Source organism: Carassius gibelio, chromosome B13 (genome assembly GCF_023724105.1).
Source record: "Carassius gibelio isolate Cgi1373 ecotype wild population from Czech Republic chromosome B13, carGib1.2-hapl.c, whole genome shotgun sequence".
NCBI classification, from domain to species: domain Eukaryota; kingdom Metazoa; phylum Chordata; class Actinopteri; order Cypriniformes; family Cyprinidae; genus Carassius; species Carassius gibelio.
Genome location: NC_068408.1, coordinates 14,012,560 through 14,038,598, shown reverse-complemented (window position 1 = coordinate 14,038,598; position 26,039 = coordinate 14,012,560). Strand labels below are relative to the sequence as shown.

The 26,039-nt window shown below is 39.6% G+C and overlaps 1 protein-coding gene across 3 annotated transcripts in view; it reads left to right on the top strand.

Annotated features, from left to right (window-relative positions):
• Nucleotides 1-17,732, top strand: part of LOC127970238 (B-cell lymphoma/leukemia 11A-like) — a 51,401-nt gene extending 33,669 nt beyond the window's left edge. For all 3 annotated transcript variants that reach the window (XM_052572629.1, XM_052572628.1, XM_052572630.1), the window contains exon 3: nucleotides 12,567-17,732. In XM_052572629.1, the coding sequence (XP_052428589.1) occupies nucleotides 12,567-14,629 (2,063 nt within the window). In that variant the 3' untranslated portion in view covers nucleotides 14,630-17,732. The remainder of the gene's footprint in view (nucleotides 1-12,566) is intronic.
• The last annotated feature ends 8,307 nt before the right edge of the window (nucleotides 17,733-26,039 follow it).

Here is a 26,039-nt window from a genome sequence, read left to right as displayed (position 1 = left end):
GTTACAGATTTTTATTACAGTTGATGTGATCATGTATATATACAAGTAAATATTTGTATGTATACAAGAAAATATTTGTATGCACTTTGAGCATTTATATAGTGATTAAATATTAAAATAAGTCATTAAGTATGTGTGACAGAAACTGTTAATATATTATATTATTTTATGATGTTTTTATTTATTCATTTATTTCGACAGAAAAAGGTTCTGTTGTGGTGAATATATAGCATTTATATAGCATTTAGCACAAATCACTTTTGCTTGTGTGGTATTGCTTATATATACTTTCTATATATTAATTTTTTTTAAAAATATAACTTTTAAATACTTCTGTGCATTGATGTATACACATATTCTTTTGAATAATTTGTACAGCATACTTAATAAAAAAAAGAAGCTTTGCATTAGTTCTTAAACAGCCCAGTTACTCATGAACTCACACACACATGGGCTCCTCACACCTCTCTCTGCATGTCTGTCAGCTCTTGTAGTGCAAGGGTCAGTGGCTCCAGGAGGAAGTTATGTAAATAAACTTTTTTATTGCTCTCTCACCCCGCTTACTGCCACCAGAATCATTGAGGGGATTTTACTGCTGACGGGGCAGCAGTTATAGTATATATCTCTGTTAAAAATGTCCTTTTATTGATTGTTGCTCGGTTGAATATATTTGAAGATTGTTTTCTAAAACAGAGGGACAGAGAGAGAGAGAGAAAGAAAATGCTGAGTGATGAAGTAGTGTAATTTCCTGTAATGATGTGTTTTCCATTCAATAAGCTAGTGTTTCCAATCATCAAAATTTTACATATTTTGATTGGGTTTATTCTGATAAATAGAATGAAGTCGCTATTTGAAATAAACGTCATTATTATTATTATAAATATATTTACAGCTTGAATATTTAATGTTCCTGTTGCAATTTATAATGCTGATTTTTTAGTACTTTTAGCACTAATCTCATTCATTCCCACTCATGTCCTTAACACAAAGACACAAAAGTGCAACAAATGTAGCTCTTGAGATTACATTTCTATTCCAATATTCTCCATATTCTAATTTCTATCAGAATCAGGCTCAAAGTCCCATATGCCTCACTTCCTCTTCTCTTACTTGCCTTTTCTCTCTTCATCTTTTCTTGTTATTTTGAGAGCTCTGGGCATCTGTGAGGCAGAAAGCGGCCTCTTGGTGAGGCGAGGTGTGTGTTAGATTGTGTATGTGTCTGTTTATGAGAGAGGGTCAGTCTAGCTGAGGTTTCTTCTCCTGAGACTGCAGAGCAAAAAGGGCTCTGACTTACAGGTTTAACTTTTCCTTTTGTTCTTTTCTTTCTCTTTCTCTCTCATCAACTCCCCCCTCCACCCTGCCCCTTTCTGAACCCCTGAGGTTGAGTCAGTGCAGACCTGCAGCCAGATAGTGAAGAAAAAAAAAGAGAAAACATTTCCAAAGATAGTCTGGGCTGGGAAAAACAAACACCTGAACAGCCCCCTGGTGCCGATGGACAAATGAATAAGAGCAGAAGAGAGAGATACCAGAGACAGTGGAAGGGGGAGGAGATGAACCACTTGTAGGAAAATGTATGAGAAAAATCGTAACGTTTAATATGACAGATGTAGGAATGAAAGTCCTGGCTTTCAGTTGAAAGGGCCAACTTGCTTTTACAATTGCCTCCAAAGTTGACATGCAAGTTAAACTAAACTAGGGCTTTCACAATGTTAGGTTTTCACTACATAAATTACAGTGGCCAAAATTATTCACAATAATGATATGATAATGATTTTCGAGTTGTGGGTGAATAGCTACACACACTGTCTTTTTTGTTATTTTTTCCATTTTATGACAGATGGTAACAAGCGTTAAGGTGCAATACTGCCATCGTTTGTGTATTATTAACATGAAACCACCTTTTTTTAATGTGTGTGTGTCTTTCCAAGGGCGTGAGGCCAGTACCTGGTGTTTGCTGAGCTTTATGATGGTACTGTAAGGCTGATGAGTGATCTTCTGCGGCCGACAGCTGCTGCTGCTGACTGCCCTGCTCTGCAAGTCCCTGCACATCCCTGTTCTCGCTGTGCATATGTGTGTGTGCGTGTTTGCGTGCAGGTGACCGCTGACCTATTGCGTGTGAAGGAACAAGAAAAATTACCACTCTGAATTTATTTAAACACCCTCAATCACAAGTGTCAGCATTTGTGTTTGTTTGTTCGTTTGAGCGTAGGGATTAAAAGGGGATAAATGCAGAATAAGAGCCTTAAAGAAGCCACTGGAAGCCTCTCATGTACTGTACTTCATATACACTATACTACAGTGACAGAGCCGAAGGTAGCTGAATAATTAATGAAGTACAAGCGAACAGACTTCCAGCTGTTCAGCCACCGTAGGACACGCTATTCATGAATGTTTGAATGTCCTATAAGAAAATATATTCAAATTGAAAAAGCACAAAAAAGCCTTAATGGAAATATGAATTGCCCAAGTTGAATACGAAGGGGGACAGAAAGGGCGAAAACGCTGAGCGAAGTGCAATTATGTGAAAGCAAATGTTATGGAGCCTCAGAACTGGCTTTGGTCCTCTAATTAAAATGGCTGAAAATGTTTTGACAGTGTCTGAAGCCATGCCCCGGGCCCCAGCTCTGCGCAGCTCCAATTTCTCTTCCTTACAGATGCAGCGATACATTTATGCAGAACGTGCTGTGAATATCTCACTCACCCCCCCCTCCTCCCCTCTATTTCATTCCCTCGTTCTCTCTGGCTCCGAGAGAGACAATGAAGAAAAGAGGTCTCCATGATCTGTGCTTCAGAGGCTGCAGCCCAAGCCCCAGCCATGCGTCAGTTTGCTGCGTTGTTATAAGAATGATCTGTGTGTTTGAGCAACACTAAAGCAGTTGGGGTTAAATGAGTGCTAAGGCTTCATTAATACTCAGCCATATTGAAAGTTTATTAAAAAAAGGCATTTTTGTACCTCAGACTGAAATCAGAGATCTAATTCCAATAATAATACTGACTATTTCGGCAGTAATGATTTCGGGCACGAAGCCTGTGTTCCTCCACAGGAATAAACGAATCTGGGTTTAATTAATTGAAGCTTTTGGAGCAGTGTAGTAGTTTGCACAGTGATTAATTAGGCTATTTATGACAATGAATGTCACTCTTTCTTTGCCATCCTCTACAGTCTTGTCATTTTTTCAAGGGTCCCATAAATGTGTGTGCGCGCATCTGGATGCTGGTATTTCTCTCAGCATTTTTTTCCCCCCTCTCCTTAACTTAAAAAAAGGAAAAGAGCAAAGCACACAACCCTTCTATGCTGTAATTTGTGCTCTCTATAATTTTGACATTTTGGTTTTGGGTTAAGAGTAGTCTACAGTTGCCACCATCAGCAGTGAGGTTCTCTCCTCACGAGAGAGAGAGAGAGAGGATGCGCACACGGTTTTACGCTCTGACGGTTATATAAAGGTTTGGCCATTTAATTACAATCATAAACACAGTTTAAGAGGCTCTGACTGTATTATTAAAATTATGTTTATGAGGTTATGCAGGAATTCATATTTAAGCAATCCATTCCAGTGTCTACAGAAGCCCGAATCGCACAACCAAAGCGCAGGAACGGCAGTTACAATAATCCGAGTGACGGAACAACGGTTTTGTTCATTGTTCAGGGGTGTCTTCGCCAAAACTACTCCATCTGTCCCTCTGGGGCTTCTGCTCTCCAGGCATGTTCCCAGTGGTAAAGCGGATCCCCAGTACAGTTCCTGGGCTGCTTCTGGATGTGGTTATCGTTAGACTCCCTCCATTCGCATACATGAGCAGAGGATGTTTGACTGCTGGTTAAAGAAAGGGATTCACTAGGGTTGTCACTTTTGGACACGTAAGTCAGGTCTATGCATGTCATTGTATAAGGTACGGATATCAAACACAGGATGCTAGAGCTATGTTTAGAACTTCACGTTATAAAGCCATGTTTGCAGATACAGTACTTTTATTTAAATGGTGTCCAAATGATTTGTGAAGGATGTACGAAGCAACACGAGTTCACACTAGTGTCCTGTTTAAAAAATAGAAAGTGTCCAAAAATCTTTTTTATTGATAAATATATACAGTTTTACTGTTCAAATGTTTGGGGTGGGTAAGAATTTGTAATGTTTTTAAAAGAAGTTATCTCTTATGCTAAGCAATACTTCATTTATTTGATCAAAAATATAAATAATGTAATATAATAAAATATAAAATATAATAGGAACAGTAATATTGTGAAACATTATTACAAATCAGATTTCTATTTAAATGTATTTTCAAATGTATTCATTCCAGAGATAGAAAAGCTGAATTTTAAATTATCATTAATGTTGAAAATAATTTGATTATATTTTGTGGGTCTTTCAATAAAACAGTAATTATTTGAAGTAGAATTCTTTTGTAGCATTACAAATCTCTTAAATTTTGATGTATTTCATATTTGATATATCAAATACATCCTTGCTGAATAAAAATAATACAATTATTATTATTATTTTTTAAATCTTACTGACCACAAACCTTTGAACAGTATCATAAGCTGATTTTATGTGACAATTTGTTTATTTATTAAAATAAATGCCACATGGTTTTAGATTTTGGTATATAATGCAACAACAGTTTACATAAATAAGAATATATACATAATATATATTTGCATATAATGTAGTGAATATTTGTGGATGGCCCGCCACCAGTGCCAGAGAGTGCGGAGAAGCCAACAGTGTGGATCACAGCAGGAACTCTGTGGCTTCCAGTATTTAGCACAATGCTTTATAACAAGTCAAACCAACTCCGACATATTCACGTATGTCTCACAAGCGCAAATATACATTTACACACATATAAAGTCCTGATTGGCCTCCTCGCCTAAACAATAACGCTTTTAAATCCCAGTTCTTTAAAAGCACTCAGGGGTAATTGTGTTTTGTCTTCGTTCTTGTGTGGCAGATTGTACAGCAGCGCCTAATGACACACCAAGAGGATTGTGAAATTAGCCTCATTGTTGCTCTTAAATACTGAAATCAACTTCTCGTATTCAGCAGTAACAGAATACATGCACACGTTACTCTCAGGCCTGATCAGCCAGGTTTGATTCGACATGTTGGAGAGGAAAACGTATGCCACTTCTGTGGTTATCATTAGCTGGGCAGGCTCTGTTTAGCTGTGTGCATTTCTGATTGGAAGGGACACGTCTCTCCTCACTGTAATAATGATAAGGAGAGGGGAGTCAGGTGTGTGGAAATCTCTCCCACTCTTAATTGCGCTTGCTGTCCGGCAGGCAGGCAGATGGGAGACATGGTGCATGTTGGAATGAGTTGATGCTGGGATTACTCGCATAATGTGGAGAGGGAATCCCATTAGGATTTTTAATTTTAACCCATATTTTCTCCTCAGGGCAATTGACCCATCACAAATTGTTGTTATACTCTCTTTTACCCCCTTTATTTATAAAAGTTGCAAGCGTCACAGATTTTAAGCTCATTTCTTAATTCCACACATGCATACATAATATTTTCTGTGTCATTAGTTAAAAGTTTCTGTATTTGCGACTTGAAATTTGACCTAGTTGCTTCTTATCAGGGTTCAGGATGGTGAAAGTTAATAAATGTGAAAGTCAGATTTTTGCCAGCCCGTCCAGGTTAATTACCGACATGCTTCTGCCCAGGAGCACCAGCTCAAGTTATCACAGTGTCTCTTTTAAGTCAGTCTTTTTTCCCTCTCTGTATATTTGGAAAGCGCTGCCTGTCTATATGGGCGCATTACATCTCATTGTTTAGATATTAGTGCGGGTTCCTTTGGCGAGGTAGAGAGAAATGCATAATGTTTGGGTTTGGAGGACACACAATGTGAAAAGAGTCTCTGAGTGTTTTGCAGGATTTTTATGGCACTTCCTCTGTCCAGCTTTGTCAGTGAACAAGTGTTGGTCAAACAGGCCTTTGTTTGTGGCCAGTCACTCGGCACACCACAAAGAGTCTGGAACCGGACAAAGAGCCGAGTGTGTGAGAGCGGTGCTGGGCCGACCCAGCCAGACTGCTTGAGGAATACTGATACAAGCCAGAGACACACATGACCGGAGCTTTGACACACAGACACCCATTAGAAGTCTTGCTCTAGTCAGAATTAACAAATATTTTCCTTATTATTGTCATCATTTTTTTTTTTTTATAGTTTAAGTAATGTTCACTTTTTAATATATGGGTATTCAACATGAAATAATTTTGGGAGGTTCTCATGTCCATCAGCATGTTCATGCTGTACTTCTTATAAAAAGCAGTTTAAACAGCATTTGCTATTGTTTATTACTTATAAACCTGTGTGTGTATTTATGCTACATTGTGGGCTCCCACTTAAAAAAATGATTAAAAACAGGAAATTATTTTTATCTGAAAGTGTAACAATGCGAACAGGTTTTCTGTTAGGGGTAGGGTTAGGGGATAAAAAATATAGTTTGGTCAGTATACAAGTAATATAAGTCTATGGAAAGTCCCCACAATTCACATAAACAAATGTGTGTGTGTGTGTGTGAGAGAGAGAGCAAATTACTAGTTAAATTTGTCTTTCAAAAGTGCATGCAGTTTTACTTGAAATATTTGTACTTTTCAAAATGTATTTGTCACACTGCAGGACAATTTATAATGAATAAGCAAAAGCAAAAGGTGATTAAAAATGGCAAATTACTTTGAATTAATGTTAACCAGTAACAGAATCTTGATATACGCTACTATACAAAAGTTTGGGATCAATTTTTTCTTTCTTTTTAAACAGACACTGGAGACTGGAGTAATGGCTGCTGCAATTTCATATTTGCCATCACAGGAATAAATTGCATAATAATAAAAATATTAACACAGAAAACAGTATTTCATAATATTACCAATTTTATTCTATTTTTGATCAAGTAAATGCAGCCTTGGTAAGCACCTTTTTTTTTATGACCCCAAAACTTAATTTAACTTGACATTGATTGATTTATAAAATGGATTTTATTTGTCAATGTTAATAGGATTCCTATGCACTGTGCTTAATTTACGAAAATGTTATACTTAAATTGTAATGTCATAATTTTGAGACTTGAGCAGGTGCAGAGGTGAAGGGACACCTCAAACACAAATATATGCAGAGGCTCTTGAAAGCATAAGCCGCTGATAAAATTCAAAAATGTTATTACATGGCATTGTCCTTTCTCCCCCTGCATTCAGTAATCCTGTTACTGCATTGTTGCATTACTTCAATTACCATTATCTCCGAGAGCTGTTGAATCTTAACACAATCGTCAAGGACAAAACAAAAGGAGCCGCAGTCTCGGCTAGTGACAGCAGTGAAGCTGTCGAGATGGAAGCCTGAGAGTACAGCTCGCGAAATGCCAGCAACTGTCCAAATGACCTGCGCTTTCACATGTAGGAGGTTTTGAATCGCTGTACGCAAGTGCGTTTGTATCCTGTGCTTTTGTTTCCTGCGGACGCCGTTTGTGTGCGTGTGTGAGTGAGGGGGGTGGATTTTTTAGTGGTGCGAAGAAGAACAATAGATGAATCTGCATGTTGGGGATATTGGGCAGCCCGAGCTGTTTTAATCTGGCATTCATCTTAGTCTGCCAGCGCCATCGATCCAGACGGCACACATAGAAATGCACCCCACTCTATTAACAAAGCCAACTGTAGACATTACTCCAAATATACAGGCTCTTCATCTATACGTGTCAGTCATCCATGTGTGTCAGTCAAGATAAATCCATTCGTTTCATGCACTTAGCTGTATTTAAGTGTATTTTAATGAAATTGGTATGATGGTAAAACAATTTTTCATTTGTAAATGCGCTTGTATAACTAACACAGTGCCTTTCCAATACCAACAAACAGGTTATGTGTGTGTGTTTGAGTGCACTTTTGCAATAAAATACGGCTGACCTGCATGTCCCTTGGCAGATTTTATACGTTTTGCGCCCCAGACGAGCTGTCTGAAATTCGCACGAGTGATAACTTGAAACTTTTTGGTTATTTTTGCACTGTAAAGCTATCTGTTTGGTGTGCTACACTTTTCCTGCACAAGATGCAGAACTCAGCAGGGGGGGGGGGGATTGGTCGGATGGGGGGTTCACAACATATTTCCTTCCTCCATGTCTCCGGTTTCATCATGGGCACCAGTCACTCTCTGCCAAGCCATCACCGCTCTGTAATACAGCCTTACTTTTTGTCAAGATCATTTAGTGTGGCTTTATCTAACTGCAGTTTAATGCGTGCGTGTGTGTGTGTGTGTGTGCCGATTTAGCTGGATTAGTCGGTCCTGTGAGGATGTGGTTGGCAGTTTGGGAGGGGAGGGGGTATGGGGGGTGTTCTTGTTTTCCCGTGGCTCTGTGCTGTAACACTGCTCTGACATTTCCCTGTGTAAAAACTGCCAGCAATGCACTGAGCGCTCGCATCCATCTGTAAGTAGCCGTGTCGCTGCCAGCTCCTGCAGACCAGTCCAACAACTGTCCCGCTTTCGCAGTAAATTGGAGAGCTTTTCTAATTAACTGAGGAATCATTATTAGAGCAAGGCCGCTTTCCGAATTCTTCTCATAGATGCTCCGAGTGTCAAGGCACAGATTATCATTGCATTTAGGAAACTTGTGCACCCAGCAGCGACCGAGAGACTCGAGCCACGTAGTTGCGCACATTAAACAGCTGTGAACCCACGAGTCCCTTGTCTGCTTTTACTGCTCACCCGTCTCGAATGCTCAACTCTCGACTTCTCCTCTCAAAAAGACAGTCAATGACACAAAGAATCCTCTTTCAACTCTCTTGAGAAAATTAAAATTAGACCGAAAGGAGGGGGAGGCTGATTTCTTTGGCAGGCTGCTGCTGCTTTTAATTCCACCCAGTAAAATCTTCAGAGTCTAATAGCAGATTATTGGAGCACCTGTCGGTGGCTCGCCGACTCCCGTCATAGGAACAGATTGTGACAGTTTTGTCAGAAGAAGAACCTGGCTGTGAGTGTGCCAAGCACGATGCCCGCATGGCACAGGCCGGTGCTTGCGAGAGGCACGCCAGTCAATAATACTGCCGCCTCTGTGAAGCTATCAATTATTGCTGCAATTATTTGTCTAGTTGGATATTCAAAATGTCATGTGAAAAAGATGATTACATATTCCACTGAGCGTTGCCATGTGTAATGAAATGAAGCGGGCCCTTGTTAAACATGGAGATGAGGTAACCTGTCCTTCAGTGATCTCTGTGCCTGGTGAGGAGACAGCAGACCCTTAAAGTCTATTTAAAGAACTGAACCTTCTGAGGACCCTGTTTTGAAAGCAAATTGGGTTTTGTGTTCAACATGAGGCGAATTAAAACTCTCCTTAATCCTCAACAACAACAGATAGCCATTACACTTGTAGCTGTGTGACAGGAGTTTAAAAATACCCTTTGCATGATAATACAAAAATGTATACTAGGTTAAACCCTCTGCAGGTGGCAACAATTAAATGTAATTTCTGCAGATTGTAATGATCCATAATTTAGCTGGCCTTTGCATCAACCCCCCCCCCGATATAAAGTAGTGCGCAGTCTTGATTTGGTGCAGGGCTTTCAGCTGTTGGTCATGAGTGAGATTGTCAGTAGATGCTCGTGGGTGGCAGGGCCATAGAGCAGCAATGTGCTGTTTTTTTTTCTCTGTTCACACCAACCGTCACCTCCCTCACTGCCCATCTATGTCAGCTGAAAGTGATATCGTCACCATTGCTCTCTTGTTCTCGGATAATTATTTAAAATGTATTTTATTTAATTATTTATTTTTTACAATTCTGTCAGATTTGTTTTGTATATGCCAAGGGTATGCTGGTTCCCGGGTTATTTGGAAAGATTTTGATCTTTTAAAGGGGTCATCATGTAATAATGCATAGCAGTCGTCATTTACTCCCAACATATGAGCCACTGAAGATGAAGTGGATTACATTTCTTTCTGAAGGGAATGCACCCCCTCTTATATTCTCCCTGACTTATTTCCAGTGGAGCTGGTTAATGGGTTTGGTTTAAAATTATATCCAGTATAAAATGATTAAAATCGAACATATTTATGGTTTGATGTTACTGACAGGGCTTAAGATGATAGAAATTTTGGGATACACTGATATATGTCACCACGTTTTATATTATTTTGAGCTTTACTCATGTTAGTCTTTTCTAAATCCCTATCATTTATTTGTTGCACACATTTGTCCTGTAGAGTGGGTGTGTGTTTTCATTTACCATGTTTAAGAAGTGCCAAGCCAGAGACAAAATGATGACAGCACAAAAGGGTGCAGCGATGTCCGGAGGTGGCTGTCTGCCCGCCACAGAGCCTTCCAGAACCACCCCCATTTGTGTGCATTAACAGGATTATCTGAGAAAACCCACAGTGGCACTGGCCTGCCTTTCCTCCTCTGAGCAGCAGAAAGGCCTTGCCTCGTTACATGCTTTGCTGGCTATTGAAGACTTCAGAGAAAGCCCCTCTAAGGGAAAACAAACGAGATGAAAGAGTGCACGCTGCCTGTTCGGCTCCGTTCTGCACCCCTTTCAGCCTTTCTTCCCGCCATCTCTCCATTTTTTTGCTTTTTCCCTCTTCCCTCTTCCTCTTGGGATGGTTGTAAACAGTACATGATAGCAGTTTAGAGACCTCTGGCTTGTGGGGGGAGTTAAATCCATCTCTCCTGTCCATTTTCGCTGTTTGTTGTTGTGGTTCCTGTGAGGATGATGGCTCTTTTCCTGACCGCTTGACCTTGCATTTTTTGGAGCGTAGGTAGATATCTGTACCTTGCATGTAACATCCCTTTTAGCGCTGGTAATTTTCAAAGTTCAAACTGCCACTCATTACCTCATGAAAATATCCATTTCATTGCCATTTGTGAGTTAATCGTGTGTTTTTTAACTATAGGCATCCTGAACCTGCTGCTTGTTTACCTGCTGATGGTGCAAATGCCATTTGCAGCACTTTATAAAAAAAAAAAATATTTGTAGGAATTTATTCAGTGCAGTTATCAAAAAATGGTTCTGTAGCGTTTTTACAGCTTTCATCTGGACTAGATAAAACATTTAGACTTTAAACATATTTATGAGAAGTAAGTTTTTCCTTCAAAATATTTTGTAGAAATGAAGATGATTTTATATATATATATATATATATATATATATTTTGTGTTTTTATAATGCTAAACACGTTACGCACGTTAAATACAGACAAGTAAAAAAAAAAAAAAAAAGGGGTAAAACTAGTACATAAATTATAAGTGTTGATTTGTTATAGAGACCAGACAATTGGGCATCCGCTAGTTTTTCAAGATTGTTTTTTTTTTTTTTTTTTTTTTTTGAGAATATAATGTTTCAGTTCCTCCAAAATGCAGAGACAAAAAAAACAAAAAAAAACATAAATGGGTAACACTGCATCAGGCTTCAGCACAGTGTGTTTAATGATGAAATGCTCTTGTTTCCAGCCTCCTTTATTATTTAATATCCTAAATGAGATGGTGGAGGTGTCAGAAACATTAAATTAGAGTACAAACGCAATGGGAGGAAAATCGCCGGGCATTGTCAAAGTGCCATTGAAAGTCAATTATTGTTTTAAATGTTCCTTTGCTGTGACAATTGTGTACATGCTTTAATGTTTTAGTTGCAAGGGATAAGATGGTCATTCTTTTTGCTTTTATTCTATTCAACTGGTAGATTCATTTACTTCCATTTTAAGCAACTGTTGCATAAACTAATATTTTTTGACATTGCAATTGAAGTGCTGACAATTTAATAATTAGAATTCAAATTTCAAACCAATCTTTTTTCATTTTATGAAGTGTTTGCAACAAATATAGAAATGTTACTATTCTCCTATATCTTTCAACTGGTTAAAAACACCTGAATTTTGTGTAATGTAACCTTTAACAAATCTTAACAATATGTGTTTCCTCTGTTGCCCCTTTACAGGATATATTTCTGTAGTCCTTCCAGATTTTGTTTACTGTATGCTTCCTGTGCGTCTGTTTTTGTACATGGATGAAAGCGTTTAGCTTGAGAGAGCACTATTGTTTGCTTTTATAGCCCTGCTGACAACCGTTACAAGAATCAGCTGAACGTTGTACAGCCGAAAGCAGGAGTGTATCAGCCCATGCAAAGACCTGAGCTAAACCCCAACACAGTCTTTCTCTGCTGGACTACCAGTGCTTTGTTTGGTCTTGTGTTGTGAAAAGCTCTGCTCCACTGGGTCCTGGCCTGTAGTGCTGTTTGGGAGCATGTTTATAATAAGAGCTGTGTTTACTGTTATGTGATACTTGCTTAAGCCTGCTGAGGGGCTAATGTCGATGAGAGACTGTTAGTATGGGGGTCTGCACAGGCCTGGAGTCTAGATGGGAGATGAGGGTGGTTCATAAATGATTAAGACCTGATCTTTAGGCTTTTTTGTAGGTCTGAAATACACAAGGGAGCAGCTGTGAAAGGGAATGAGAACAAATGTATGTAGCAGATCTAGAGATCTTTTAATGGTTCTATTCTATTCTATTATATTGTTCCTTTAAATGAGTTGCTGTTAATATTGGAGAATTAACTCTTCTCTTATGTGTTTTGCAGGTAAAGATGAGCCCAGCAGCTACACGTGCACAACCTGTAAGCAGCCATTCAGCAGTGCCTGGTTTCTGCTGCAACATGCCCAGAACACTCATGGCTTTCGCATCTACCTTGAGAGTGAGCGCGGAAGTCCGCTCACGACCCGTGTGGGAGCTCCTTCGGGAATGGGTGCAGATTGCTCCTCTCAGCCCCCCTTGCATGGCATCCATCTCCCAGAGGGAAGCCCATTCCACCTGCTGCGGATACCCAACTCTGGACGTGATGGACCTCCTCTCCGAGAGGGTCGGTTTCCCCCTACGCCACCTCTCTTTAGTCCTCCACCTCGCCATCACTTGGACCCTCATCGTATGGAGCACCTGAGCCCGGAGGAGCTGGCTTTGGCCACCCACCACCCGAGTGCCTTCGACAGGGTGCTGCGCCTCAACACCATACCTATGGATCCCCCAGCTATGGACTTCTCTCGTAGGTTGAGGGAGCTGGCTGGTAACACCTCAGGGTCAACTCCTCCTCTCTCACCCAACAGGCCCAGCCCTATGCAACGGCTACTACAACCATTCCAGTCAGGAACCAAGCCTCCCTTTCTTTCCACTCCTCCCCTGCCTTCCATGCAGTCCCCCTCTGGCTCCCAGTCCACCCCGACCCCTCTTACGCAGCAGTCTAACACGCCAATGAAGAGCAAGTCTTGTGAGTTCTGTGGGAAGACCTTCAAGTTTCAGAGTAATTTAATCGTGCATCGACGTAGTCACACAGGTGAGAAACCTTACAAGTGCCACTTGTGTGACCATGCCTGTACGCAGGCCAGCAAGCTAAAGAGGCACATGAAGACACACATGAACAAGTCATCACCCATGACTGTCAAGTCAGACGATGGCTTGTCCACAGCCAGCTCCCCTGAGCCGGGAACCAGCGACTTGGTGGGTAGCGCCAGTAATGCCCTCAAGTCCGTGGTAGCCAAATTCAAAAGTGAAAACGACCGCCTGATTCCAGAAAATGGAGAGGAAGAAGAGGAAGAGGAGGAGGAGGAGGAGGAGGAAGAAGAGGAGGAAGAGGAAGAGGAGGAAGGAGAGGAGGAGGAGCTGGAGAGAGAGGGAGGTAGAAACAACTACCACTTCAGCCTCAACCTCGAGGCTGCACGGCACCATGAGAACAATGGCGGACGTCTGGGTGCGGGCGAGGACGGGATCCCGCGCTCGCTGCCTGAGGTTATGCAGGGCATGGGCTTGGCTGCCAGCATGCAGCACTACAGTGAGGCATTTCATCAACACAAACGAGGAGCCCTAAACTCTAACAATGATGCACATAGGGGCATGTGTGATGAGGACTCGGCTCTGGAATCAGACAGAGTGGATGAGGGCTGTGGCTCAGCTATCAATGGTCGAGGTTCATCCCCCAGTGAATCTGCCTCTGTTGGTTTGTCCAAGAAACTCCTACTGGGCAGTCCTAGCTCACTTAGTCCTTTCTCCAAACGAATCAAGCTGGAGAAGGACTTTGACCTCTCCACCCCTACAATCCCCAACACTGAGAATGTCTATTCCCAGTGGTTGGCTGGCTATGCTGCTTCCCGGCAGCTGAAGGACCCCTTTCTGAACTTCGGGGATTCCAGACAATCGCCTTTCGCCTCATCTTCAGAGCACTCCTCAGAGAATGGAAGCCTGCGGTTCTCTACGCCACCAGGGGACCTAGATGGCGGCGTCTCGGGCCGCAGCGGGACGGGCAGTGGCGGCAGCACGCCACACCTAGGGGGTCCTGGTCGGCCCAGCTCAAAAGATGGCAGACGCAGTGACACCTGCGAGTTCTGTGGCAAAATATTCAAAAACTGCAGCAATCTGACAGTGCACCGGCGCAGCCACACGGGTGAACGGCCTTATAAGTGTGAGCTCTGCAACTATGCCTGCGCTCAGAGCAGCAAGCTAACAAGGCACATGAAAACGCACGGGCAAGTGGGCAAGGACGTTTACAAATGTGAAATCTGTCAGATGCCTTTTAGTGTGTACAGTACCCTTGAGAAACACATGAAAAAATGGCACAGTGACCGCGCATTGAACAACGAAATTAAAACTGAGTAGCGGTGGATTATGGTGGCTCACTTGCCTGTTAACAGCGAACAACACCTTACCCCACTCCCACCCTCATCCTTGTAGATTTCCCTGATTCGCTAGTCCAGTGGCGGCTAAGACAACGTGCTTGGCACCACCAGCACACCCTTTTCATTTACCGTTGAATGCATGATCTGTATCGGGGCAATACTATTGCATTGACGCAAACTTGGAGCCTTTCTCTTGTGCAATAATTTACATGTTGTATACTTTTTCTTTTTTCTTTCCCATTTTGGAAAATTTGACAGCATGCATGATATATTTGGGCTAATTTAAAAAAAATAAATTGTCCCTGGTTGGTTAGTTGTTTAGTAAATGTGTTGCTGTTTTATTGTTCATTATTTTACAAATGTTTTTTCCTTTCTTTTTAATTTTTTTTTTTTTTGAGATCAAAGAAAAAGAAAAGAAAAAAGAACCATGCTGCATACATTCTGTAATACATATCATGTACAGTTTTGTGTTGTAACATGGAGGACTACAGGCTATCGCTTAACCCTGTTTGGATGGGCTGGAAGTCGCACTTAAACTAATCTTTTAAAAAGATGTTCTGTCCTCATAGGGTTAAAATACTAATTGGCCCATATTATGGAATAAAAATAATTACAGCCTTTGGATTTCTTAAAAAGGAAACAGCATTAAGATTGGAATTTGTACTATCATTTGGTAAAACAAACAAAAAGAGTGCCTTGGATATCTTGAAATTGCATTGGTTAATCTCATCTGCTGTAATTCTGGAGTCTCATCTAGATACTACATAAGGATCGATCGGATCCTCAGAAGGTTCTTGCATCAAGTACCTTACCGCTATAGTCATCTGTGACTTTAGAGAGAAATAGTAATAATCAAAAATCTAAGGAAATTTCTAGTTAATCACCATAAGGTACCTATGTAAAACGTATCCTTCCATTGTGGTTTATGTCCTGGGCATGGCACATGCATTATATGGTGTGGGATTCAGCCTTGTTTACTTCTTCTATCTGAAGGTACTGTACTTGGCGGTACTAGTTTTAAGTCCACAATCATTTGACTTTTCTGTGTTTGTTCAAGTCTTCTCTTCAGTAGCACAACATTTTGATGTTTCTTTGATGACCATTGTTAGTGTGAACGTCCATTGCGCAAGAAACACCTGAGGGCATTTGGAGCAAACTAATGTAATATACACTAGAGAATTGGTTAAGAAAGCATTGAAATATTTGCAGCTGTCAGTGATGATTAACTATGAATTGCCTACAGGTCTGAGTCAAAATCGTATTTCTTTATTGCCTATGTCTGAGCTCCCTAAAAGAATAAATGAACCTGAAAGACCGACCGAGCGAGAGCGAGACGCAGAGAGAGGGAAAACCATACATGTCACTTTTGTTACTTTGTTTTATATGAGTTTCACACATGGTGTGGTATAAGTTAATTCAAGGAGATTCTTTTTCATCGTTGCATTATGACATAAATGACTCCAGACAACGGCTTTTGGTGCTTAGACAGCACCTTCCACTCTGCCCTTATTTTTTTGGTATTAGACATGCTAATTGGAAGTATAGTAGTTGAATATAAATTAAGATTGCTTGCTTGTTGGACAACGAAGTGCACTGTTAAAGTTTCCCAGTTTACACATATTCACGAGAGGGAAAACTTCCTAATGAATCGAACATGGTGTCATTGTTTAATGTAAAAAAGCCAACTCCTCCTCTCACCTCATAAAGATAAAGCCCAACTCCGATATAAATATTATTGTGTCAAAGCACACAGTGCTTGACAAAGTACGGACAATTGAAACTTGCTGCTTTCACTGCAAGAACTTTTTTTGTACAAATCTTTTTTTAAGTATGAAAATAAAATAACTTTTTTAAAAAGCAAAATTTCATTATCTTAGGGGAAACTGTATTTAAGTTTGTTGTTTCTCTTTTCCTCTTTGTCTTGGTGGTGTTCAAGACTTGATCACAATATATATAAAATGGGAAAAATCTGTGATTTTTTTCCCCCTGCTTTTTCTTTCTTTTTTCATCTTGGCTCTTCACAGCTCTTCAGGTCAAACTTGCATTGGGGAAAGGTTTAAGATTATATATAAAATATATAATAGAGAAACTTAAATATAGGAAAGTGCACATCATGTCAGTTCCTATGCTAAAACACATTTATGGTCTACTTTCTTCTGTATTTCTAGAATGGTATTTGAATTAAATGTTCACCTAGTGTAGGTACTACAGTATTTATATTGAGGCTTGTATTTTTAACTGTTGCTTGTTCTCTCAAAAGGTATTATTGTACCTTTTTTGGTAGTGGAAAAAAAAACAACAAGCTGCCACGGTATATTTTTTTAATTTGGCAGGATAATATAGTGCGAATTATTTGTATGTTTAAAAAAAGAAAATGAAAAAAAAAAAAAAAAAATCAAATAAAAAAATTTAAGTATGTGGCATTGTACAAAGGAGGCCATTCAATGGTTTCCCCGAGGAGTCTTTTGAGAATGTCCACACTAGCTAAAACAGGTGGTTGTACATATCTTTTTTCTGTTCTTCTTTTTAAAAATCTCTTTTGCTGCCATTCTGTATGCAGTACAGCAAGCTAATGTTGGGTTGTTCTGTAGTGTGCTTCTGTCTTTTCACCTGTCTCACCTGAATACATTCCAGCATCTTGAAAAAAAAGCTAACTTCATATGCAGTAAAATACCAGTAAATAAACAAACAAAAATCATTCAAATAAATGAATTCAAATAATCAATGTTTTGCAGGTGTTTTTTTTTTCATTGCCAAATATTAAATGGTGCTTTATATTTAGATTGGGACAACTTTCATATGCAAAGCATATTTAAAAATGAAATGGAATTAAAGGAGCAGCCCACTTAAGTTCATACTCTTTTGTAAATGGCAATGCGGAATATTTTGTTATCAGCCTTTTCTATTCCTGTTATGAGAGCTGTTTGTTGTAACTTGAACTTGAACTTTATCTTTTTCAATGGGAGTCACTATTTATTATTGCTTAAATACTCTGTTGAAAACGGAGACATAGAATGGATCATTTTTGTTGGTTTGTTTTCTTTTTTTTTTTTTTTTAAAGAAAAGAATGACCAAAGGTCAATGACAGACTTGCTTTTTTGTTGTTTTTGTTTCTGGTCTATGTTGAGTTTTATTGGAGAAACCACTGTCTGTGTTTTCTGGCAGTTGTCTACATTATCTTGTTCACCAACCAATTTTGTCCCTTTATTGAAAACAATTAATAATAAAAAAAAAAAAAAAAAAAAAAAAATTAAAGTATATACCTGTGTCTGGTGGCAAAGATTTCTCTCTGCATTTTTGTCTTTTAATTCATTAATTGAATGATTGTTTGTATAGGAAAATTTTATTGAATTTGACACACACGCTCACACACACACATTTACACAGCTCAGAGTATCATACTAAAGCCACGATAGTGTTTGAATGCATGTCAAAAAAATTAGAAAAGTTGTACTGAGCCTGTGGGCGTAGGAGGGCCTTCAGGCTGCTCTGCAAATCTCTGGGGTCATGTTATCAAATGACATGAAAAGTCTTACCTTACCTGTTCTATAGGTCAGAAGAGCAGCTTTATCACATACACAGATGGAACAACACTTCTGAAACTGCCTTTATTTCTTTTAAATGCAGCAAAAATATCACATGCATTCACCCGTTCAGCATTAGCAACATGAACAGAAACTTAGTTTTGTAACAGAATAAAACCTTGGCCACAAACTGGGTGTTGTTTATATTGATGCACACTCACATTTTCTCCTTTGTCTAACGCAAATCCATAAAACCAGGCTGAGAAGTGTTTCTTCAAGATTTCTCTTCAAACACAAGAAAGAAAAAGCCACTTGTGTTTAGAGAGGTCTATTGTGTTTTGGCAGGTGGGAAAGACTCAAAACTTCAACCCCTCCCTACCCAATCATTCCCATTTTATTCATCTGCCTCTTGAAGACAACGTGTCACTCTACTCAAACAATGCCACACTACAGACAAACAAGACAAATCACTGACTTTCTCTCCATGTCTGAAAAACGAGTGCTTGAGTAAACCCATGCACTTAAAATTCCTCCATTTTTTGTAGACTTTAATGCTATATTTATGGTAATTGTCATCATCATTACTTTTTTTATGTGGAACAGAAAATAAGATTTATTTTCTATACAACTGAACTGACCATGGCTGTATTATCAAGGTAAAATTTGCATGGATTAAAACAAATATCCTTTTTTTTTTTTTTTTTTTTTTTTTTACACAAAGCTATATATTTTCTGAACTTTTATTATGTCAAATTTGTATATAGACTACTTTCATGATGCCACTTTTTTCTCTTTTTGCAGCTACTGGTCTCCATCCACTTTCATTATATGGGAGTGAACAGCTTGGGCATTGAAATAAACTTCTCCTTTTGTGTTTTATGAAAGAATATAAGTCAAACAGGTTTGGAACAACATGACAGTGAGTACATTTTCAAGAATGTTTATTTTTGGATGAACTATTCCTGTCATGGCCTGTCAAAAATCAAACTAGCAACTAATACAACAAAATATAAACAGATAACAAAACACAAGATTGGCGACTCCAGGAAAAAAAATAGGTTCTCACTGTTATAAAAATCTAATCCCAGAATGCCCAGATATTCTTCTTTTCCCTTTTCCCGTTGTTTTGCAGTTGAGAATTCTCCAGCAACTTGGAAAATATGAGTCCCAAAACACTGAAGTGCATGGTTTGTTTTAGTTTTGTGTCTGTGTGGACTTGGCCGTGCAAATCGGTCTCCTGATCAAAAGTTCCTTGTGTTTATGGCCCACTGGCAGACATTCTGCTCTGGGCTGTTCAGCATTAGGTTGCCAAGAGGACTGTACTGCTGTCTAAACAGAGGTTGACTCGGTTGTTTAAACGTTACACATTATCAACTTTCTAGTTGGTTTGAGAGTTTGTGGTACAGCTTGACACGAATGCCTCATCACCAGTGCCCATCTTGTGTGTTGAACTAGCTTTGCATCATTTCCTTTACTCCAGCTTGGCTTTGCTCTATTTATTGTGCGGTGTGAGGTGAGTGGGCACAAAGTAAGTGCACCTTAATGGACAATGACCACCTCGCATCCTCTCTCAAAGTATGTGGCAGTTAACCAAGCTTACAGCACATCATCTGAGCGTAAACTACTCTCACGGCTCTCACAGAACATCTACACATGGCAATTTACACAAAGACGCAACCTCCATACCAATTTGATCTCGAGCTGACATGAAAGATTGGAGACGATTCTTTATCCATGGGGTTTGTAAGAGGTTATAGGGACTTAGCACTCAGACGTCACACCAAGCTCAACCTTTGACCCTGAGAGGCCTGTCCTCGGTGGGGTCAATTGGTCGTGTCATTTTATCCTCATTCCAATGAGCCACATCCAACAAGTTTTTCACCTCTCTCTATCTCACTTTGTGTTTCACTTTCTTTAACGGCAGGCTGTCAGGCACCTGGAGTCATTAGAAATGGACACCTGCTTGCTGAATGGGGGTCGAGCAATGCCACAAGAACTTGTATGCTGACTCCAATCTCATTAAAGGTGGAATCAGTCTCTTCATTGTTGTTTTTCCCCCTCAAGCACAGGACAACAGATAGATAGTTAGGAGCAACCATGTGTGTTCTATGATTAGATTTGTGAGGGATAATTAATCACAAATGGTGCAAGGGAAAAACACACACACACACACACACACACACGCACACACACACACACACACACACACACACACACACACACACACACACACACACACACACACAGTAAAATAGCAGCGGCATCATTTGAATATGTTAGTGCTTTAATAAGCTAACTGATTGATCCCAGGTGAACACTTTGTTGTGGAGATTGCAATGCCCTTTAGGTTTGAATAAACAGAGCCCACAGCCCACACTGAGCCCTGTTTAGAGATAACAGCCTGCTTGAATGAGGCGTGTTGAATTCTGAGAAGGCGTGTCACTCGAACGGTCTGTAAGTATGTCACATACTGTATGGACTCTCTCTCTCTCTCTTTCTCACCAGTGGTGTGAGGCCCTGGAGAGATGTGTCATTTTTAGAACATACTGTATATACAGTCGAATACCTTCTGTGAGCATTAATAACCATTCATAGGTTCACATATTTTAAAGATCAATGAGAAATGACTTTTATTAAGTTGTCACTTAGCCCAGTAAAAGGGGTCTGAGTCACATAATACTTTCAAAGATGTCAACAGGTTAGCCATCTGCTTGAGCAAACTGAACTCAGACTTTTTCTGCATTTTCCGTGCAGATTTTTGGGGAAAAAATATCTGTGGATTTCTGAGGAATGGAATTAAATATAGTAAAATATTTTAATATGAACTGAGAGTACTGTACTTTTATTGGTAGAGGACCAAATATATATATATATATATTTTTTACTTTTAATTTGTGTTGATAATTGCAATAAAACTAAATGAATGATTGATTGAATGAATAAACAAACAAATAAATAAATACATGTCAATATTTTTACTGAACAAGACAAAATGCTGATTAAAATCAGAATTATAAATATTATCATTATAAAAGTTCATTTATTTCAACACTGGCAACTTGCTTCCCGCATAATTTTGTTAAGTTTTTAAGGTGTTTCCATTTTTATTATGAAAAATAGTAATGTATTACATAGTAATGTAAAAAAATAGTGGCAGTAAAAAAAAAATTAAATAATGAGTGTTGCCAATTTTCTGGAAATCTATAGGCACAGATTTAATGTGGTCCCGGTCATCTGTTGACTAAAGTAATAAAAGAACACTTTATGGTCACAAACACACAGACTCATCAAGCCTTGAACCTCAGACATCAGATGTTGGAGACTAGTGTTTGGGGACTTATCCAAGTCCCCTGCCCTTGCATGGTCAACAGAGTGAGTGTGTCATTACCATAAATCCATCAGTGTCTTCCTGTGTGTACGTGTGTGTGTGTCTTGTCCTCTTTTAGCACTCTAGGGCATGTTGAACTAATGGCTGGCCTTGTTCTCACCCTGGCTGTTTGCTGAGCTTGGAAGGCTAAAGTCTATAGATAGACAAGAGACTTGGAATGCAAGGTGTGGACAACTGAGATAAAGTTAAGACTGTGTGGACTGAAGGGCAGGGTGTGTATGTGTGTGTGTATGGCCTGGAGTGTAAAGGTCAGAGAGTCAAGTTCACTCCCTAAGGAAAAACATTTATGGTTTGCAAGTGTGTGAACTATAGTTAAATCTATGTTAACTGGCCAATAATCTGTTTTCTAGGATCTGAGTGCTTGTCTGTGGTGACAGTCGGTAGTTCCTCTCACATGCACATATACACGTCGACTCTCTTCTCCTCTCCTCAGGGCATCTGGTGCAAGCCTTAATCCCAGCGTAGCCTGATGGTTGAGAGGGAGGCAGTGTGTCCAGGCAAACTGGAGCTAATCTGCTGGAGAAAAAAATCCTGTCCGTGCTTGCTGTTAACACATCTCGTTCCTGCTCAACTCTGGGAGCTGTGCAGGGTGACCTGGGTTAATTGCAGCTGCAGAGATGAACAGCCTGGGTCACCTTCGCTACGAAAGAGTCGGGGAAAAAAATGAGGTAATCATAGAGGACGGCTGAAGTTGAACCGCAGAGATTTTTTCAGGACAGTTCCTAATGGCTGGTAGAGGGCTTTAGAGGGGAGGAGAGGACGGGACAGGTGTGAAAAGGAGGCATTGCTTACAATTGGTATTAACTGGGCCAGGTGATTAAAAAAAAGTCAGTACTAAATACAGGTGTAAACGGAGTTCAAAACTATATTTGCCTGTTTTACACTTCAAGGGAAAGCTGCAGCCATTTAGTTCCTTGGGGGGGGGGGGATTCCTCTTACTTGTTTTGTTCATAAGGTAGTACAAGCAGGCAAGAATTGACCTGTTTGATGTAATGATATTTATTGTCCCCAACAAACACAATAATCCCATTTAACCACTTGTTAGCAAACTGACTTTTTTTTTTTTTTTTAAGAAATTTAAAAGCTTTACTGTTGTTATACTGATGTTTTATGTTGTTGAATAAAACGTGAAAATATCTTGAGCTTGTGTTAACCACAGACCTTGTTTCAGGCAATAAACAAAACATCCATTCAAGAAACCCATTGACGTCAGAACAAGGGAACTGGAAGTGCTACAATCTCAGAAAAACAAACACCGCAGTTTTCCATAAAAAAAATAAGAATAGTAAATTATTGTTTCATGGTGACTTAAAAAGGAAAACATCTTAGAAGCACATTTAGGCAAGCACATAAAATACCAGGTGTAAATGGCGATCCATTGTTTTCACATTTGTGGTCTAATAATATGGGCTGGAGAAGAACAGTCTGGCCAGGATTGACTGTGTTTTGTCTAGTGGTCCTACTGTTTTGTGTTAAAGTGACCCTAGTGCACTCTGTCTACCGCTTAAGACTGTTTTGACACTCGCTTATGTTTGTGTCCCCAGAGTCACACACATGCACACACACACAGCTGTGAACAAGCACACAGAGAAATGCATTTTTCATGTGCTGTAAGCGATTTCAAAAGGCCATTCCATCCTCATTTTACAACTTCATGGTCTCCTTGGTATGTTCTCCAAGCCATTTCCCTCTGCCTAAGCACAGCTCTTGCTCTTTCTCTCAGTCTTAAGACGCTGGAGGTGAGAGGTCAACATGGCAAAGCTGCAGATTAAGTTTCACATGACTGAGCACCTTTGTTGGGGCGGCCCACCATAAAGGAAGTGTCCTGCATATCTGGATCCAAGAGGAGAATCGTGCGGCTCCTCCCTCTGAGTCCTGCGCTGAGATTGGCCACCATTGCGGCCTGGTTCCCCCTTAGCCTCACTGAGTATGTTTGCTCATCCGAAGTGGGGTAGGGGGTTTGAACTCTGCATGCTACACAATCTCAGTGTCTCAGACCCTTTCATGAACTACAATACATCTGGCCTGACACATGCTGCTGAATGGAAGGGGAGAGCCAGCAAAGGTTGCACTTGAGATTGAAGTCATGTTCCGCCAATCAGTTTTGAACAATGTTCAGATGCTTCAATAAGGGATTTTTATGACTTTTGGGTGGTATTGTACAAAAAAACTCTATACCTATGTGTATACACAATATCTAAAAATACAGTTTAAATACAAGATCATATAGTCTGTTCCTACTAAAGCCTGTTTAAAGTCTATCCTGTTCATCACAGGTTAACAAAAACAGCTGCTTGCTTCACTTCCTCTGTTCTACCATCCTCATGTTCAGTCACCTCCATTATAAACAGCATCAAACCTTCCTGGCCTTTCACATTAACATGCAAACTAGTGAAAAGCCCTTACATTAACCTGTCTGGTAATGACTAAACAATACATTGAATCTCAATGTCTGAAACTTGACTCTGTAGACTTCACTTTATGAAGTGAGTGGATGAGGTTTGCTCTCTGTCTTTGTCTTGCCCTCCTGCATGAGGGATTTTCTGTTTACACACCCACACCGTGACTATTGGGCCATCAGGGCCGAATTAATTTGAGGGATCGATAACTTCTTCATCAACATTTTCATTTCCTGCCTCTGCTGGAAAGGTGGGGGTCCATTAGTTGTGGTGTCTTCAGCAATGGTGACTGTTGTGTGTGTGTTTAAACAGCGATGGCATGGCCAAGGTCAGGCAGCCAGTGGCCAACTAGAGATCACGCTCTGACAGGTGAGAGGTATTTATTTCAGTGAAGACCCTTTCCAACAGGCTGTAATTGAATAAAAGCACACAAATAAACACACAAACAAGCACCAAAGTTTGTTCTGTCCAAGACCTTTTCAACTCTGCTTAAAGTGATAGTTCCAAACCTGCATAACTTTCTTCTGTGAATCACACTGAAAAAATTATCTCTTTAAATTTTGAGTAAAAAAAACAACAACAAAAAAATAAATAAAAAATAAATAAAAGACAGCTGTGATTGCCAGAAAATCACTAAAAAAAAAAAAAAAAAAAAAAAAAAAAATTGATAAAATTTTATTTAGATAAAATTGATGGGGTTTTTAAAATAAATATATCTAAATTATATGGTAATTCATTGTTTTTACTTACAAACACACATTTTACAGTACTTTACAGTTATAACATTTAACATTTTTGTTAAGGTAACTTATAGTTAAGCTATAAGTTTTTACTGTCACATTTACTTTATAATTTTTTACTTTTTCTGTAAAAAATACTTTTTTGAAGGTGGGAAAACTGACATAATTGGGTGAACAATCACTTGAATGTGTTCACTGGTGTTTTGTTGCCTGTATAAGTTTTTGTATTTGTGTATACTGTATGTACTTTCTGACCTCTGTGATCAGCCCCAGAAATCAATATCTGGAGTAACTGATCATATCAGTGGTCCCGTCTTTTTGGAATGCCGTGGATGGCCACAGGTGCCCATTACTTATCATGCTAAATGATTCAGGTCAGCTCGGTCAACATTCCGGAACTCTCTGAGACAAGACCACTCTGTGAAAGGGGGGAAGATCCCCCTCTAGATCTCTCCTTCCCAAATGGGCTGAAAGAAGAAACTGAGTTTGAGTATTGAAATAATGGATGTTTATAACCAGCAGATTCATGGAGATTCTGGTGTACTGCTCCTGCAGGGTCTGCTAATGTGTGGCACTTTCCCACCCAGCAAGTGGCATTAGTGCAGTGGTCCTCCATTTGCCAGCAGTGCACACAAAGCCTTGGTTGCCCAGGATTTGGTGCTTCTGGAGGCTTGCTGAGTTGAGATAAATATTTTAGGTCATCTACTTTTTTTCAATGGGTTACATGTTCTAATTATTTTCAGGATGTGGTTGGAGAATCTCTTTCTTTCTTTCTTTCTTTCTTTCTTTCTTTCTTTCTTTCTTTCTTTCTTTCTTTCTTTCTTTCTTTCTTTCACATTCTCAAGCCGACTCTGTTATTGAGACCAGGCCCAGATTCCGGACCCTTGAGATGAGCTGTACTACTTTATATTGCCTACACAAACCCAGCTCCTTTTGACACCAACTAGCCTTCTGTAGCCCATTACTGACTGTATTTCTGATAGCTCAGCTTTATGTAAATGATAAATATTTCTACTCTAACTACTGAGCCTAAGCGCCACCCTCTTAGTTAGTGTTGTTTACTCAGAGAAGCTTCTCAGAACGTCCATGAACAGTGTGAGTTTCAGTGAAATGTGGTAAAACAACAGTGCAAAGCATTTGACTTTGTCTTTATATAAATTGTTTAATCATAGAGTGACATGATTAAAAACTGCTTGTATTCTCTGTGGATATACCTGGCTGAAATGACCCAGCAACAACATTTTACTGTATTGTTGGATGATGTCTGTAAATTTGTGTGTAAAACTATTCAAACCCACAGATCTCCCACAGACTCATTAAAAAGAGCAAAGGCTTGTTT